The sequence below is a fragment of the Moschus berezovskii genome, chromosome 6, assembly GCF_049115385.1.
Source record: "Moschus berezovskii isolate FMDL1 chromosome 6, NW_MosBer_1.0, whole genome shotgun sequence".
Taxonomy (NCBI): domain Eukaryota; kingdom Metazoa; phylum Chordata; class Mammalia; order Artiodactyla; family Moschidae; genus Moschus; species Moschus berezovskii.
In genome coordinates this window covers 55,936,286-55,950,747 of record NC_142465.1, presented here as the reverse complement: position 1 = coordinate 55,950,747, position 14,462 = coordinate 55,936,286, and the positions used below count along the sequence as shown (strand labels likewise).

Here is a 14,462-nt window from a genome sequence, read left to right as displayed (position 1 = left end):
AAATCCCGGGCTGTTCAGAGCCCATGTTCTTCCTGCTGCAGTGTGCTGCCATGGTACTGTGAGGTTTCCACACTAGCTACTCTCTCCCAAGTGTTTGTACTTAACTGCTGCTTACTTCACTGATCCTTCACATGCAGTTCCAATTCCAGTGGTGCTATTGTTCTCAGCTAGTTACAGGAGAAAACCAGTCCTATTAAATTGATTTACACAAAGTCCAAACAGTGAAGAACCAATTTAACTTTCTTTACATTTTTTAAAGAAGGATACCAGTAAATTCCTAAAGGGTGCAATTTTAAAGAATATTACAAAATGAAATGAAGATGTTTGGGGCTAGTTTAAGGGTGACAGATGAGAGTGGATTTCATTTGCCACCTAGGGTTAGCCATGCTAAGTTGCATCTGTTTCTCACAGCTCCTCTGATTTTGAACATTCTGACGAAACACCAAAGAGTTATGTAACATTATTCACAGCGTTGAATAATGCTCTGTGTGCATACTGAGTAAAGGGGTAGAGTGAAGTGGTGGGTAAAGGCAAAGGTATGTGTGGTTGGACTGGGAGGATGGGCAAGTGGGTTCGGGAGACGCATGTTGGGCAGATTAGCTACCATGAAGAAATTGTTTCAAGATAAATTATGGACATGTGTGTTTTTAAGTTGGAGATGTCATAGGCCAATTGTATTAGAATGTCATTGCAAATATTTGCTTTTGTTTCTGTCATTGCTGATATTATGGTAAGTCCTCGATTATTCTTCAATAATAGAAATTTTCATTGATTCTGTAGTTGATGGACAATTTCTTTAAAAAGGCTGTTTTTTCAGAGGATCACTGTCTGTTACAGAGTTCTGTACCACGTTAAATGTCTAATTCATACTAAGGACAAATAAAAAAAATTTTTTCTCAGTATGAGTTTAATATTTAAGTGGACTGTTAATTTCATTTTAATTCAGTTAGCTTTATTAAAATCAGGTTAGAACAAATCCTTATGCACATACAATTAATAATTCTTGCTTTAATATCCATAGTATCCAGAACCATGTACATGAGGAGGTATATTAGCATTTAAACTTTTTCCTAGTGTTTTAGCCAAGTATTTATACAATTGATAGATCAGTAAAAATTTATGATTTTAGACCACTGTCATGTTAAAAAATCATGGGCTCCAAAGAAAAAGGGAAGAGTTTAAATTAGTCAGTATGTCATTTCTCAAGTACTTAATTCAGAGTATAGTTAATATTGAGAAATTTTTGTTGGTAGAACTTTTTATTTCCTGAGAAGTGTTTACTTCTCTGAAGACTATCAGTTACCACTTCTGTGCTGTAATGGATGTTAAAGGTATCAAACAACTGAAGAGTCTCAAATGATATGGGAAATATTCAGAAAATAAGAAAGGTTGCTGTAAAAATTAGAACCCTTAGTTAGGGTCGCTTGTCAGAGGAAACAGTACTTATCATAGATTTTAACCAACTTGAGTTTTCTTAGATTTATTTTCCAAGGGAAGGTTATTTACATTGTAGAATAAATCTTTGCTTTACATCTCCACTTCTTTTAAGCATCCTCCTTTAATGTTTATTTTTCTTTGTTTTCACTGCTGTCATGAATGCTGACATAAGTGGAATGCTATGCCAGGTAATGTCAGCATCAGTGCACATATACAGATCATTATTTCAACATTGCCTTTTTCTTAAAACTTCAGGTGAGAGATAGCAACATGAAGTTTTTCATTTACAAGGCCAAATGCCTTAATCTTACATTTGACTATCATATATTATAAATTGTTTTTATTATCCTAGCTTATAATAAATGAACTTGACTGAGAAGATTTGTGTTACACAGAAATTATGTAAACAGAGAATCTGCTATTTGAATAAATATTGGAAATAAGGAAATCAGTGAAGTTGTGAAATCTTTTAAAATTGTATATTTAACCCCTGACTCAAAACTGTAACAATTACATCCACCTAACACCACTTTCAACTACTGTCAGTATATATAGAAAATTTTTACATAGATAATCATGTATGATTTGTGTTCTTCTGTCCTCACAGTTTCCCTCATTCCTTTCATATCTATATAGTCTTATTGCTAAAAGTTCTCTAATTTCAGTAGCAATGAGTAAATATACTTTGGAATTTTTATTAAAGTGTTATTTATCTGCTGATTTTATTCAGTATATTCTGTTTTATCAGTCTATATACCTATGATATTTTACAAACATCCATAGAATATCCCATATAACATTTTCTTAAGAAATAATTATATAAGAATCACTGGTGGAGATACAAAGATGGGTAATATAATTCACCTACAATCTGCATGTTAATGCAAGAAATATATTTGAAAAGTATGTGCCATTTATTCTATTTAGTTTACCTGCTTCTCCATTTACTTTTTGGAGCTCTTTGTCAGAAATTTTCCCTTCCCTAAGACATACTTCTTGAGGTCAGGATCAATATCTTATTCTTCCTTACTTTGCTGCTAGATAGCACATTAAATGGGAAATAGTAAGCCCTCCTTAAATGTAGGCTAATAAATGAGTCACTCCAAAATGCAACTAAGACTCTTTGAGTGTTGCCACTAGTATATTTTCAACCTCTCTTTAATTTTACGTGTTATGATTGAGTACATGAATTTTGTCATATTTAGATCATGTCAGCCAGTTAACAGAGTAATGAAAGAGACAAACTCTAAACAGAAAATTCTGAGGCTTATATGGTAAATATCAGGTAGAAGTATAGATGGGTCTGTAATAAGAATATCAGGAAGACTCCTAATCCAACCCGAGACTATGAAGCTGAGTCTTGATGCTCGAAAAGGAGTTAGCCAGGCAAATAAGGTGTAGGAGTAATAAGTAAGGGAAGTTACTTAAATGCATGAGGTATAAAACAGTTTGGTCTATTTTGGTACCTGTCCAACTACTACCATTGTGTGAGTTCCTGAGCAGCTTGATGGAAAGAGTTTGAATTAGGGAGGTGACACTTTCATATAAGTATTTTTATACTCTGTACATTACTCTGACAGCAGTGTGAAAGGCATATTTCAGTGCATCATCAGTATGGAAGGGGTCTGCTGGTAGACTGCTACTGTAACCCAGGATAGAAGATACAGGGGGCTGTACTTCATTGCTTGCTAACAGATTGACCTAATGGATCAGAGAGCTTTCTCTGCCACATGATGTGTTTTTCTTTATTCTTTTCCCCCCTTTTTAAAAAAACATTTCAATTTTTATCCTGCCTTTATTATATCATACTTTTTTGTTCCATATTTTCTAATTTTTTAAATTATTCCAAAATATTTCAGCAAGTGATTGTAATTTAGGTATGTTTCTGTATTTAGAATTATTTAAGATACATTTCTAGGAATGAAATTATTAAAGGATATGAACCTGTTCTTGAAATTTTTCATCACTGCTTTCTAAAAAGATAAAAGTTTATGCCTTTGCTAACTATATGTGAATGTATTTTTATAGCATCCTTGTCAGATTATTATTTAAAAAAATATTTTCAGTCCTTGAACAAGCAAATTACTTCTCATTTTAATTGACATGTCTTTTTAATGTTGAACATTTTTCTCTGAATATATTATTTTTTCATTTTAATTTTTTTGGAGTTTTTGTGTTTTCTTTATCAAATGTTTGAGCTATTTATATAGCAAAAATTAACTTCTCATGTTTATATCATATTATCTGCATTATTTACCTCTTAATTTTTTATCTGCTGCTGCTGCTGCTAAGTTGCTTCAGTCGTGTCCGACTCTGTGCGACCCCTTAGATGGCAGCCCACCAGGCTCCGCTGTCCCTGGGATTCTCCAGGCAAGAACACTGGAGTGGGTTGCCATTTCCTTTTCCAGTGCATGAAAGTGACAAGTGAAAGTGAAGTCTCTCAGTCGTGTCCGACTCTTAGTGACCCCATGGACTGCAGCCTGCCAGGCTCCTCCGTCCTTGGGATTTCCAGGCAAAAGAGTACTGGAGTGGGGTACCATTGCCTTCTCTGTAATTTTTTATCTGGATGCTTTTTATTTTTGCATAGTCTAACTTTTTTGATTTGTTGCTCTATACTTAAGTAGTCCTTCTCCTTCCATGTAGTTGATGGCCACTTTTACTTCTTGTTTTTCTACGGTTTGATATTTTTCTTAATAATAGAGGGTTACACGAAGACTTCGGTGTTTTTTCTTTTGCTGAATTACTGATTGTAGCAACATCATTTGTTGAATAATCCTTCCTTTACCTGTAATGTACTTTTACGGTGACACTGTTCATAATTTTATTTGTCCTCATGTTGAATCATTTAAAATATTTTCATATATGTTGAACCATTAAACTTTTTTTAGTGTTTGAAGTATCAGTTTTTCCCATAACTAGATTTTAAAGGTTTTGAGGATAGCAGTCATGCCTCCATCACATTTTATTTCTTTCACAAGAGCTATAGTTTGTCATTTAATGACTGTTAAAATTTTAAAACCTTTTATTAACCCCTGTTAGTGTGATTCATAGTGGGGTACCCTAGTTTAATTCTTTTTTTCCAGGATAAAACCTGCAATTTTGCAGTGAAACTGCTCAGAGCAAGGAAACCCCTAGGATATGGGGACCTGCTGGATCTCTTTCAGGTGTGTGAAAGTGCATCATTTGATCTCACAGTTACACAATTTGGAAATAAACAGAGTTTCAGAGTATTAAAGGAGTTGTGTTTATGAATGGACTTATGTAGAAACTAAACTTTTTCTTTTTTCCCTTCTCTCCACCCATTCCCCCTCACCCCCCGCCACAGGTTTTGATTAAAAAGCATTGACCTTTTCCTCTTTTTTCCCCTGGATTTTTAAAAAAAATGGTTAAAGCAACATACATGTTGCTTTATATTTTTGCACAGCCTTTTCCTCAATGTGATCTCTAAAGTCCAAATATATAGGAAGGTTTTTTTGTGAAGCCACCCCTAAGATGCATGTAATTAAAATTTTTGTTTATAAAGAGAAAGCAGCAATTGCTCAGTTAGAAGAGTAGAATTAATTTCTGATTCTTAGGATCATCATGACATTTAGAAGAAGAGAAAAATAATTAGCAACTTTTAAAAAATGATCTTTATCTTCATTGTGATCTAGATCTGGTAGATATGTTTCTGTTTTTCTCATTATGCTTCAAAAAACAGAATAGATCAGTAGGTTATCTTTTTGATTGTTGTTGATCATCTATTTTGGATAACACTGAAATTTCCTTTGATCATTATATTCTCACATAAACTGGGAGAAAAGTAGGAAGGATGGTACCTTTGAGTTACATTAAAATACAGGTAAAAATTATTTTTATTACTACATTAATTTTAACTCAGCTTGATAGATCTACTGTGACTGAATGTATAATTCACCTTATTTTATTCATTCTGAGATAAGACAGTTTTTTCACATGTTCAGTTATTACATGTTAATATTCCCCAAATTAGCATGCATTTTACAGCTAATGGTATCTTAGAATCACTGTGGGCCAGATACTTTTGTAGTTGTCTGTTTCTGTTCATAGTTCATACTATCACATCAGTTGAGTTGCATGCATTGTTGATACCATGTAAGTTTCGTTATTTGAAATGTTACCCTTGTTGTGCAGAAACTTCCTGTTAACATCTTATGGTAAGGTCAAAAAACACCAGCATCAAAGCATGCAGAATGGGTGTCATTAGCTTAGAAGGATATCTTAGAGACAGCAATGAGGCATTGCAAACAATCCAATTAAAAAATGGACAGAAGTTCTAAATAGACAGTTTTTTCAAAGAATACATACAGATGGCCTGCAGGTACATGAAAAGATGCTCAGCATCATTAATCATTCAGTTCAGTTCAGTTCAGTCGCTCAGTCGTGTCCGACTCTTTGCGACCCCATGAACCACAGCACGCCAGGCCTCCCTGTCCATCACCAGCTCCCGGAGTTCACTCAAACTCATGTCCATTGAGTCAGTGATGCCATCCAGCCATCTCATTCTCTGTCGTCCCCTTCTCCTCCCACCCCCAATCCCTCCCAGCATCAGACTTTTTTCCAGTGAGTCAACTCGTCGCATGAGGTTAATCATTAGTGCTATACAAATCAAAGGCAAACGAGGGTATCACCTTAACACCTGTTAGAAGGACTGTTACTGAAAAGAAGTAACAATGGCCTTCTTGACCTAAAGGATGAAATTATGAGGAAAAATTGTAAGTGATTAAGAAGTATTGTATCATTGTTTAATTAGCATAGGTAATTGGCCCTGATTTTCTTTCTGGTGATATACGTGTGTCTTAAAATAATTGTCATCAGAGACTGTAGAAGTACACTGTGTTTCCCTCTATGGAGACAGAATCCCTTTCCTTCATTCTTCTGATGACTTTAGGCGGACAACTTTGAAATGTTTCATTGGTTCCTTTTAGACACTTTTAACTCTTTTAATTTCCATTTGCATCATATGCTGTTTGCCTTAAAGAGTGGCAGCATAATGTTGTGGAAAGAGTAGTGAACCAGGGATTGGAAGACATATTTTTGGATTCTGGTTTTGCCACCTAGTTATTGTGTCACTGAGTTCAGATCATGCCCTATAAACTCAGCATGAGTATTATGATACTCAAATGAGAAACACATGTTAATATAAAAATTTTAAGTGCAACTTATTAGTATTGAAAACTTACATTTGTCTGAACAAGTTTTAATAATTTGGAACGTTCTGCAGAGTTAGGGGTGGCATCAGACTTCAGTGATTTTGGCAGAATTTAATATAGCAGGATGTTTACTACTTCAGAATAGTATTTTTTGAGCTTTATTGTCATTTTTTAATCACTCATATAAATGTTTTGTGACATTGTTAGGGAAATTTTATGTCTCTGGTTTTGAAGCAGAACCTTGATGCACAAGAAAGCAAGGAAATAAGGCAAGGGGACTGTTTTTTGGAAACACTGTTCATTGCCAGTCATATTTGCCATTTCTTAGCTGTGATTTATGTGGGCATACTGAAGGATTTTACAGAGTATGCTGTGGGAAATAGTAGTCTTTATTTGCCGGAGAAGAAAGAAGGGACTTTACGTGATAAAATTAATGTTAACACTAGCTTTACACTTCTAAGGTGACTCTGGGTGACGTTCCCACAATTTCTTTTGAAAAACATGTTAAAACTCAAGTTTTGTGTGACTTTATTACAGGTTTTAACATATTAAAATAATTGATGGATGCAATACATTTAAAAACAAATACCAAACATATAAGTTTAATGTTCTCGTGACTTATATGTTATTTATTCAAATTCCCTGAGGATGACAAATGTGAAATGTGTCTTATTCATTTTTGTGTAGCCATTTACTAAGTGTGTGTGTACTGGTTTAACTTCATTTTGTAAATTTAAATTATGTATAATTCAGTTTGTGCATTTTCTAATCTTTTAATTTTTGTTGCTATTTGAAAACTTCTGAAATAATCAGCTTGGTAGAAGGAGTTATTTTAAGATTTGGAATTACAGCATGTTCATCCAATTAATTTAAAGCAATACTTCAGTAATAAGAGTAGTAATGTTATTGTTTTTAATGGTTTTACTTCTTAAAGAAGAAATTAGAGCCAGTGAATTAAAGGCATGTAATAAAATTCTAGGGAGTTCTGAATATTCATTCAGAAATGTGGTAGAGTTGATGTATATACTATTTTTAATTACTTTTCTGCTGTAGAATATGAGTTCTTATTCCTGTTTTCCCTTCTACACTGTTGAAGAAATAGTCTTACTCTGAGGCAGGATAGAACTTCTGAGACCCCTTAAAGAGTTTATAGAAGATGGAGGAGAACCAAAGGACAGAGTGTCAGGAGAAAGGCATGAGGGTAGTTTAGGTTCAGAGTCTGAAGTATTTTAACTCTTACTGCTTGATGTTTATTTTCATATTTATATTAAGTGATTTTTATTAAGATTGTCATTACTGGTTGTAATTATGTAAAAATGTTCTTATTTATGAATTTTGTTTGCATTTTTATTTTATATGTGTTCTAAATAAAGCATTGAAGGAGAACAGCTCAGAGGTTGTTCAACCTTTTCTAATGGGTTGTGGAACCAAGGAACCAAAGATCACTCAACTGTGTTTGGCTGCCATTCAGAGACTCATGTCCCATGAAGTGGTGTCTGAGGTAATGTGAAGATTTTATCTGAACTGTGCACCTACAAATCAGATCAGGAGTTTTCTCAATTAGAGAATAAAACATATCTGGTATTTAATATGAATTAGTGCTTGAAGGCCATGACTTCATTTTAAAAGGTTACCAAATTGTTTGATTATTAAACACTCAGTATAGATGGGGTAAATTTTGTCAAATCATTTGTAATCTAAGAAGTCATGTGTGCTCAGTTGCTTAGTCGTATCTGACTCTTCATGGCCCCATGGACTGTAGCCCACCAGGCTTCTCTGCCCATGGAATTTTCCAGGCAAGAGTACTTGAGTGGATTGCCATTTTCTACTCCAGGGGATATTCCCAAACCCTCATCTCTTGCGTCTCCTTCATTGGCAGGAGGATTCTTTACCACTAGTGCCACCATAGCTCATTAATATAGATAATTTTGAGAACCAAGCAAATTTTCAGTATTAGTGATGAAGAATATCATTCATGAATTACTTTTTTAAAGGTAGGAGAGAAAATCATGACTATTTTCCTAGATTGTCTGTAGTATTAAGGGTATTCATATCTAACCTCATGATGGTAAAACAGGAAAAACATTGTATTACTATGAATCTGCATCCTGTTTGTTTATTTAACTTTGTACTTCGTAGAGTACTTTTTAATAGAAATGGTATATTCTTTTGCCTTTGGTATAACATTCTAAACAGTATCAGATTTAATTGAGTTCGTAAATGTGTTGTTAATTTGAGTTGTATTTTTTTTCTATAACTTGTTTTCCCTCTTGTCAATGAAATAATATGTAAGAAACAGTAACAGATTCGTAATTTGTATATGTTATATATATATAACATATACATAATGTATATGTTATATATATATAACATATACATAATATGTATATGTTATGTATATATTCATAAGTGTCCAAATGAAATATATCCCTATTATTTTAGAAATGAGCCTTGATTTTGGCAAGGTATTTCGGAACTGCATGTTGCTGTTTGCCTATATTCAAATGATACATTTTAAATCTTAAAGCATTTTTTTTGGGAAGAAAATTAATTGGTTTCAGTTCTTGAATTAGATGAGAGACATGTATTTGGATCTCTAGATTTAGAAACATGGGTTTTTGTTAATGTGATCAAGAAATTCTCTCCAAGTAAGATTATATTTGCATACTTTTTCTTTCTTGCTGCTAAGTCACTTCAGTCGTGTCTGACTCTGTGCGACCCCACAGACGGCAGCTGACCAGGCTCTGCTGTCCCTGGGATTCTCCAGGCAAGAACACTGGAGTGGGTTGCCATTTCCTTCTCCATTTCTTTCTTAGGGACCCAAAATACCTATATTTTATTTGTTGACAATAATTAAAATACTTGTTTTACAGACTGCAGCTGGAAATATAATTAACATGCTTTGGCAGCTAATGGAAAATAGTCTTGAAGAACTTAAGCTGCTTCAAACAGTTCTTGTTCTTTTAACAACCAATACCGTAGTTCATGATGAGGCACTCTCTAAGGTAGGAACCTGTTTGTCCAAGTTCATTAAGTGCTTTGGGACAGTATTTGGATAAGCTGATGGAAAGAGGAAAGTCTAGTGCTGTTTGAACTAAAAGCAGCTTTCCTGTAGCTATTGTGATAATGCACATTACGTGTTAAAAGCCTTCAGTGCCTTATTTTCCACAGATTAGAGGTGATATCAGGTTAGGGTGATTAAACAGACTCCCTTGGATATAGCTGACAGGCTTGATTATGAATACAATATGGAAAAAGAAAAGTAGCAGAAGAAAAGGAATAGAGAAAGAAGAAAAGAAAACAGTATTTGTTTCTTTTCCAGGTATCAGTGTTGTCCACAATTACCTTGGGTGTTTCCCCCTTTCAAAATAATTTCACATGTAAAATGTATGTAACCCAGAATACTTAAGTCTGTCCCTGAAGCAGCTGGAGAAGTGTCATTTTGGCATTAATACTAGATAAGGCTGCATGTATGAAAGCTCTTTCTCATTCCCACTGTCTTTGAAACGTATAACAACTGTTATATTATTTGTTTCATCTTTAAATTTTTTTTAATTGTGAAATATTTCTAAAGAACAGAAAGTACAGAGAGTAATGTAAAAATAGCCTCGATTAATAGTTTATTGTTTAGGGTAAAAGGTGCATTTCACATTACTTTTGCTAATCTTATGTGTCTTTGTATTCACTGAGATTTTGAATTATTTAAAAATACTGAAGTTTTTGTAGCTTTATTTTATAAAAGAGTGGGACTTTTAGCGTAGGTAATTGAAACAGCAAAACAAATTATTTGCGGGTACATCAGATAAAATAAAGATAATAACCATATTCATCAACTTATTTCACGCTAAATGAAACTTATTTTTTTAGGCAATTGTTCTTTGTTTTCGACTACACTTCACAAAAGATAATATTACAAATAATACAGCTGCTGCTACAGTGCGACAAGTTGTTACTGTTGTTTTTGAGAGGATGGTTGCTGAAGATGAACGACACAGAGGTAAAGTGATGAAAGTTGTTTCCTTCTGCCTGTGGGTGGCTCTAACGTCCATGATTATTCATTTAATGATTGTCAGCCATTCCCCTTATGAACTTAGGCTACCTAATAATTCAGTTCAGTTCAGTTCAGTCGCTCAGTCGTGTCCAACTCTCCGCGACCCCATGAATCACAGCACGCCAGGCCTCCCTGTCCATCACCAACTCCCGGAGTTCACTCAAACTCATGTCCACAGAGTCGGTGATGCCATCCAGCCATCTCATTCTCCGTCGTCCCCATAATTAGAATGCTTTATAAAGTATATTTAATGTCTTTATTATTGATAATGGCAAACCAAAAGATAAATCTCACACGGTTTTGTCACCCTAAGAAGTGGACCCTGTTTTCTGTATTTATTTCTAATATATTCAAAATTTTATATTGAAGATGGCAGTAGCACACTTTACACAAGGTGTTGCATTGTATTTTTAGCTAAACATTACATATGATAATTTTGTGTTACATTTTAGTTTTTGTAATTGAATTTTAATTGGTTGCATTATATTTTGTGGCTGTTCTATAATTTAATGAACTCCTTATGTTCTGTAGTTCAGTATTGTTCTGAGTGTCTTCCTACATATATATTTCCATTCGAATTATTTCTTTGGAGTAAATTCTCAGAAGTGAGCTTCCCTCATGTGAATTTTTGTCTTTGCCTATTAATATGTATTAATCGAGAATATTTATTAATGTAAAGCCTACTCTTCATATTTTCATCAAATCCTTTTATTTGTAGTTTTTAACATCTTCATGATTTGAAACATTTCCTAAAAACTTAGAAACATATCCTGTCACAGAGCTTATAGATACCCTGTTTCTGTTATAATTTTTATAATTTGATAAATTTTAAGTTTTTTGTTTTTCATATTAGATGAAAAGTAAAAATTTTCCGCATGATTAGTTGAAAAGATCATGAGGTGCTGTCATCAAGAGCAGCCTCTGTGTTTTATGGAGTCAAGAAACAAAACATTAAACTTTTTTTTTAGTTTTTTTCACCCCTCAACTTTTGATATTATACAGTCTTTCATATCATTTAGTGTTACTTTGGTAATATTGGTTAAAAAATCAATACTAGTAAATAATGATAGTTCTGCCTACTCTAATAATTACTTCACTTTGTCTGAATTTAACCATTGGTCAAAGTTTTCACATTCTCTTTCAGGCATTTTTCATCTATTTGTTTATTAAAATATTCCCACTAACTTTTGTCTCACTTTTCCAAGGGGAAATGCAGGTGGAATTCTAACAGTTTGAAATATAAAGGAATTAAATGTAGAGGATAAAACAGAACAGGTCTCCAGTTTGAATGTCTTATATAACAATCTCAATATAATTTTTGAATTGATAGTTTGGCTGTGTGTCTAATATCACACTTAATACTTTCTCATAAGGTAGAAAATATTTAGAACCTCTTCCTTTTCAAGTAGTCATTAGTCAAGATTTATTCAAAACAGGCTGCCATAACTTACAGGGAATAGTATCTTGTTAGTATTCAGAGAAATTGAGAAGTCCCATTCTAGGTGAGTCTTGGCTAGTCATTTCCTGTAACTGACATAGTACTTATAGCAGATCAAGCAGTTAATTCTCTTGAAGATGGTGATATTATAGAGGAATTAACTGTAGTAAATATTTATGTTTGATATTTAAAGGTACATTCAAGTATGACATGGGTTTCAAATCCATGAAATAAAAGGACTAGAGAAAGGGGTACTAGGAAAATCATATGTATCAAAGATAATAAGTTTATTAAAATGAATATGAGATAATGAAGAGTGGTTTTTTTATGATATGATGTATAAAAATGTAATTCCCAATTTTTCTTTCCATTTTGGAGTCATGGTTCTGAACTTAAAGTTTATAATTCTGTAAATACATACTTATTTTCAGTATACCTTTTAGACAGTATATATGATTTATTAAAAGCACTATGAACTCCTAAAACCCTTCTTATTTTGACTGCAGATATTACAGACCAGCCAGTACTAGTCCAAGGAAATAGTAACAGAAGATCTGTCAGTACCCTCAAACCTTGTGCTAAAGATGCATATATGCTTTTCCAGGTATTTCCATTGATAAGAGTAATTTTTATAATGGAGTATAGTTTTGTGTGAATTTTTGATTTTGGAATTTTGTATCTGATTTAATTTTTAAGTGTTTTTTTTTTCATTATCATTTTAAAGTGTCAAAAAGTAGTATAGGTTTAAAAAGAAAAAGTAGTATCGCTTCTTGGCCTTTTGGCTAAGATCAAGTGTAGTATCTGTTCTTATCAGTTTAAAAAGAAAAAGTAGTACAAGTTTCCTCCCCTATCTGATAGCACATTTCTGTGAAACTTCAAAATGCCTTAAGTGAAAAAGCAATTACCTTAGGACACAATTACCTAATGAATGCACAAAATAAATCAAGATAAAGCACAGACACACACACAGCTCAAAGCTTTGACAGCTTGATGCTGAGATGCTGATTATAGTTCTTGGATAAAAAACTTGAAGAGACCACTCTTGCTGCTGGGGTGCTGGGGGTGTGTGCAGCCTCTGTTATGGGCTACCTGCAAAACAGACACGGAACATGGTTTTCATTTTTGTCTTTTTTTTTCTTTTTTTAAAGAAAATTGAAAATCTTCAGATTTTCTTCTGGTTAAAGAAAATGATTTCTTCTGGTTAAAGAAAACAGGTGCTAATCTAGGTCTTTTGTAAAAACTAAGTGGTGAAGAACTTTTGGAAAGCATGTGATATCTGTCTGAAACATTAAAGAGCGTCTATACCTAGTTAGCATGGTGAAATGTTTCACTGTAAGGAAATAAAATGAGTGAAATCCTGAACTAGTTATATTAGGAACGACTAGTCATATAAAATACTTCCTTTAATCGGAAAATTAAAATATTTACTTAAAATTCTGCTCTATCTGATATAACATGATATACACATACCTGATTTTTATATTACTTATCATGAATAAAACATGATTAACCTGCATTAAAAATTTTATTAATTTTGATCAAAGAGTCTTTAAAACAATGTTAGAATAAGTATTTGTCTCTGTATATTGTTTGCTTACATAGTCAACTATACAATTAATTAAAATTTGAAATATCAGTACTTAATTTCTAAGGAATAAAACCTACTGATAAGAAGAGATACTTCAAAGAATTTTTTATGAGTTATGAATTTTGAAAAGGAGATTGCATTCCAGCATGTGAAATATTTTATTTATTTTTTATTTATTGTTTGATTTATTTTCCAGGATCTTTGTCAGTTGGTTAATGCTGATGCCCCTTACTGGCTAGTAGGTATGACAGAAATGACCCGAACATTTGGCCTTGAATTACTTGAATCAGTCCTGAATGATTTTCCACAAGTCTTTTTACAAGTAAGCCATTTGTGGTATCTTGCAATAAAATTAATCTACTTTTTTTCACAGATGGTTTTTAAGAATCAAGATGTATTTTTCCCCCACATTAAAAGATGCAAAAAATTATAGCTTCAGACTTTAGATATAATAATCTCCTGTTAACTTTTGTTGTGCCCCAAGCATTTTGAAATTTTAATGTTAGAAGGAGACCCTAGAGTCTGTCTGGTCAAGCATTTCCCAATCTAAGGGTGTATGAAGGAACTCTTTTTATAATGTTTATATATTATATATAATTATATATATTGTAATGTTTATGATGTGAACTCTTTTTATAATATTTAAAAACCTTAAAAATTGTTGCTAATTTTTGTTTGTATGTAGTGTGCTTTTACACAATTTAAATGGAAAAAGAAGTCATTAATGCTTATTTAATAAATTTAATGTACTGTGCAGAATATTTCAAAATAGTTGAT

At 32.9% G+C, this 14,462-nt stretch overlaps 1 protein-coding gene and 1 pseudogene across 5 annotated transcripts in view; both read left to right on the top strand.

The window, feature by feature from the left end:
- Positions 1 to 14,462, top strand: part of MON2 (MON2 regulator of endosome-to-Golgi trafficking) — a 131,109-nt gene that overhangs the window by 19,356 nt on the left and 97,291 nt on the right. For 4 of the 5 annotated variants that reach the window (XM_088837067.1, XM_055396459.2, XM_055396462.2 and 1 more), the window contains 5 exons: positions 7,982 to 8,109; positions 9,482 to 9,613; positions 10,476 to 10,605; positions 12,604 to 12,701; positions 13,882 to 14,007. In XM_088837067.1, coding sequence (XP_088693193.1) covers positions 7,982 to 8,109; positions 9,482 to 9,613; positions 10,476 to 10,605; positions 12,604 to 12,701; positions 13,882 to 14,007 — 614 coding nt within the window. Of the gene's footprint in view, positions 1 to 4,520; positions 4,602 to 7,981; positions 8,110 to 9,481; positions 9,614 to 10,475; positions 10,606 to 12,603; positions 12,702 to 13,881; positions 14,008 to 14,462 lie in introns of all 5 variants that reach the window. The other variant, XM_055396460.2, reaches the window with a different exon arrangement.
- Positions 12,860 to 13,007, top strand: LOC129537338 (U2 spliceosomal RNA; annotated as a pseudogene).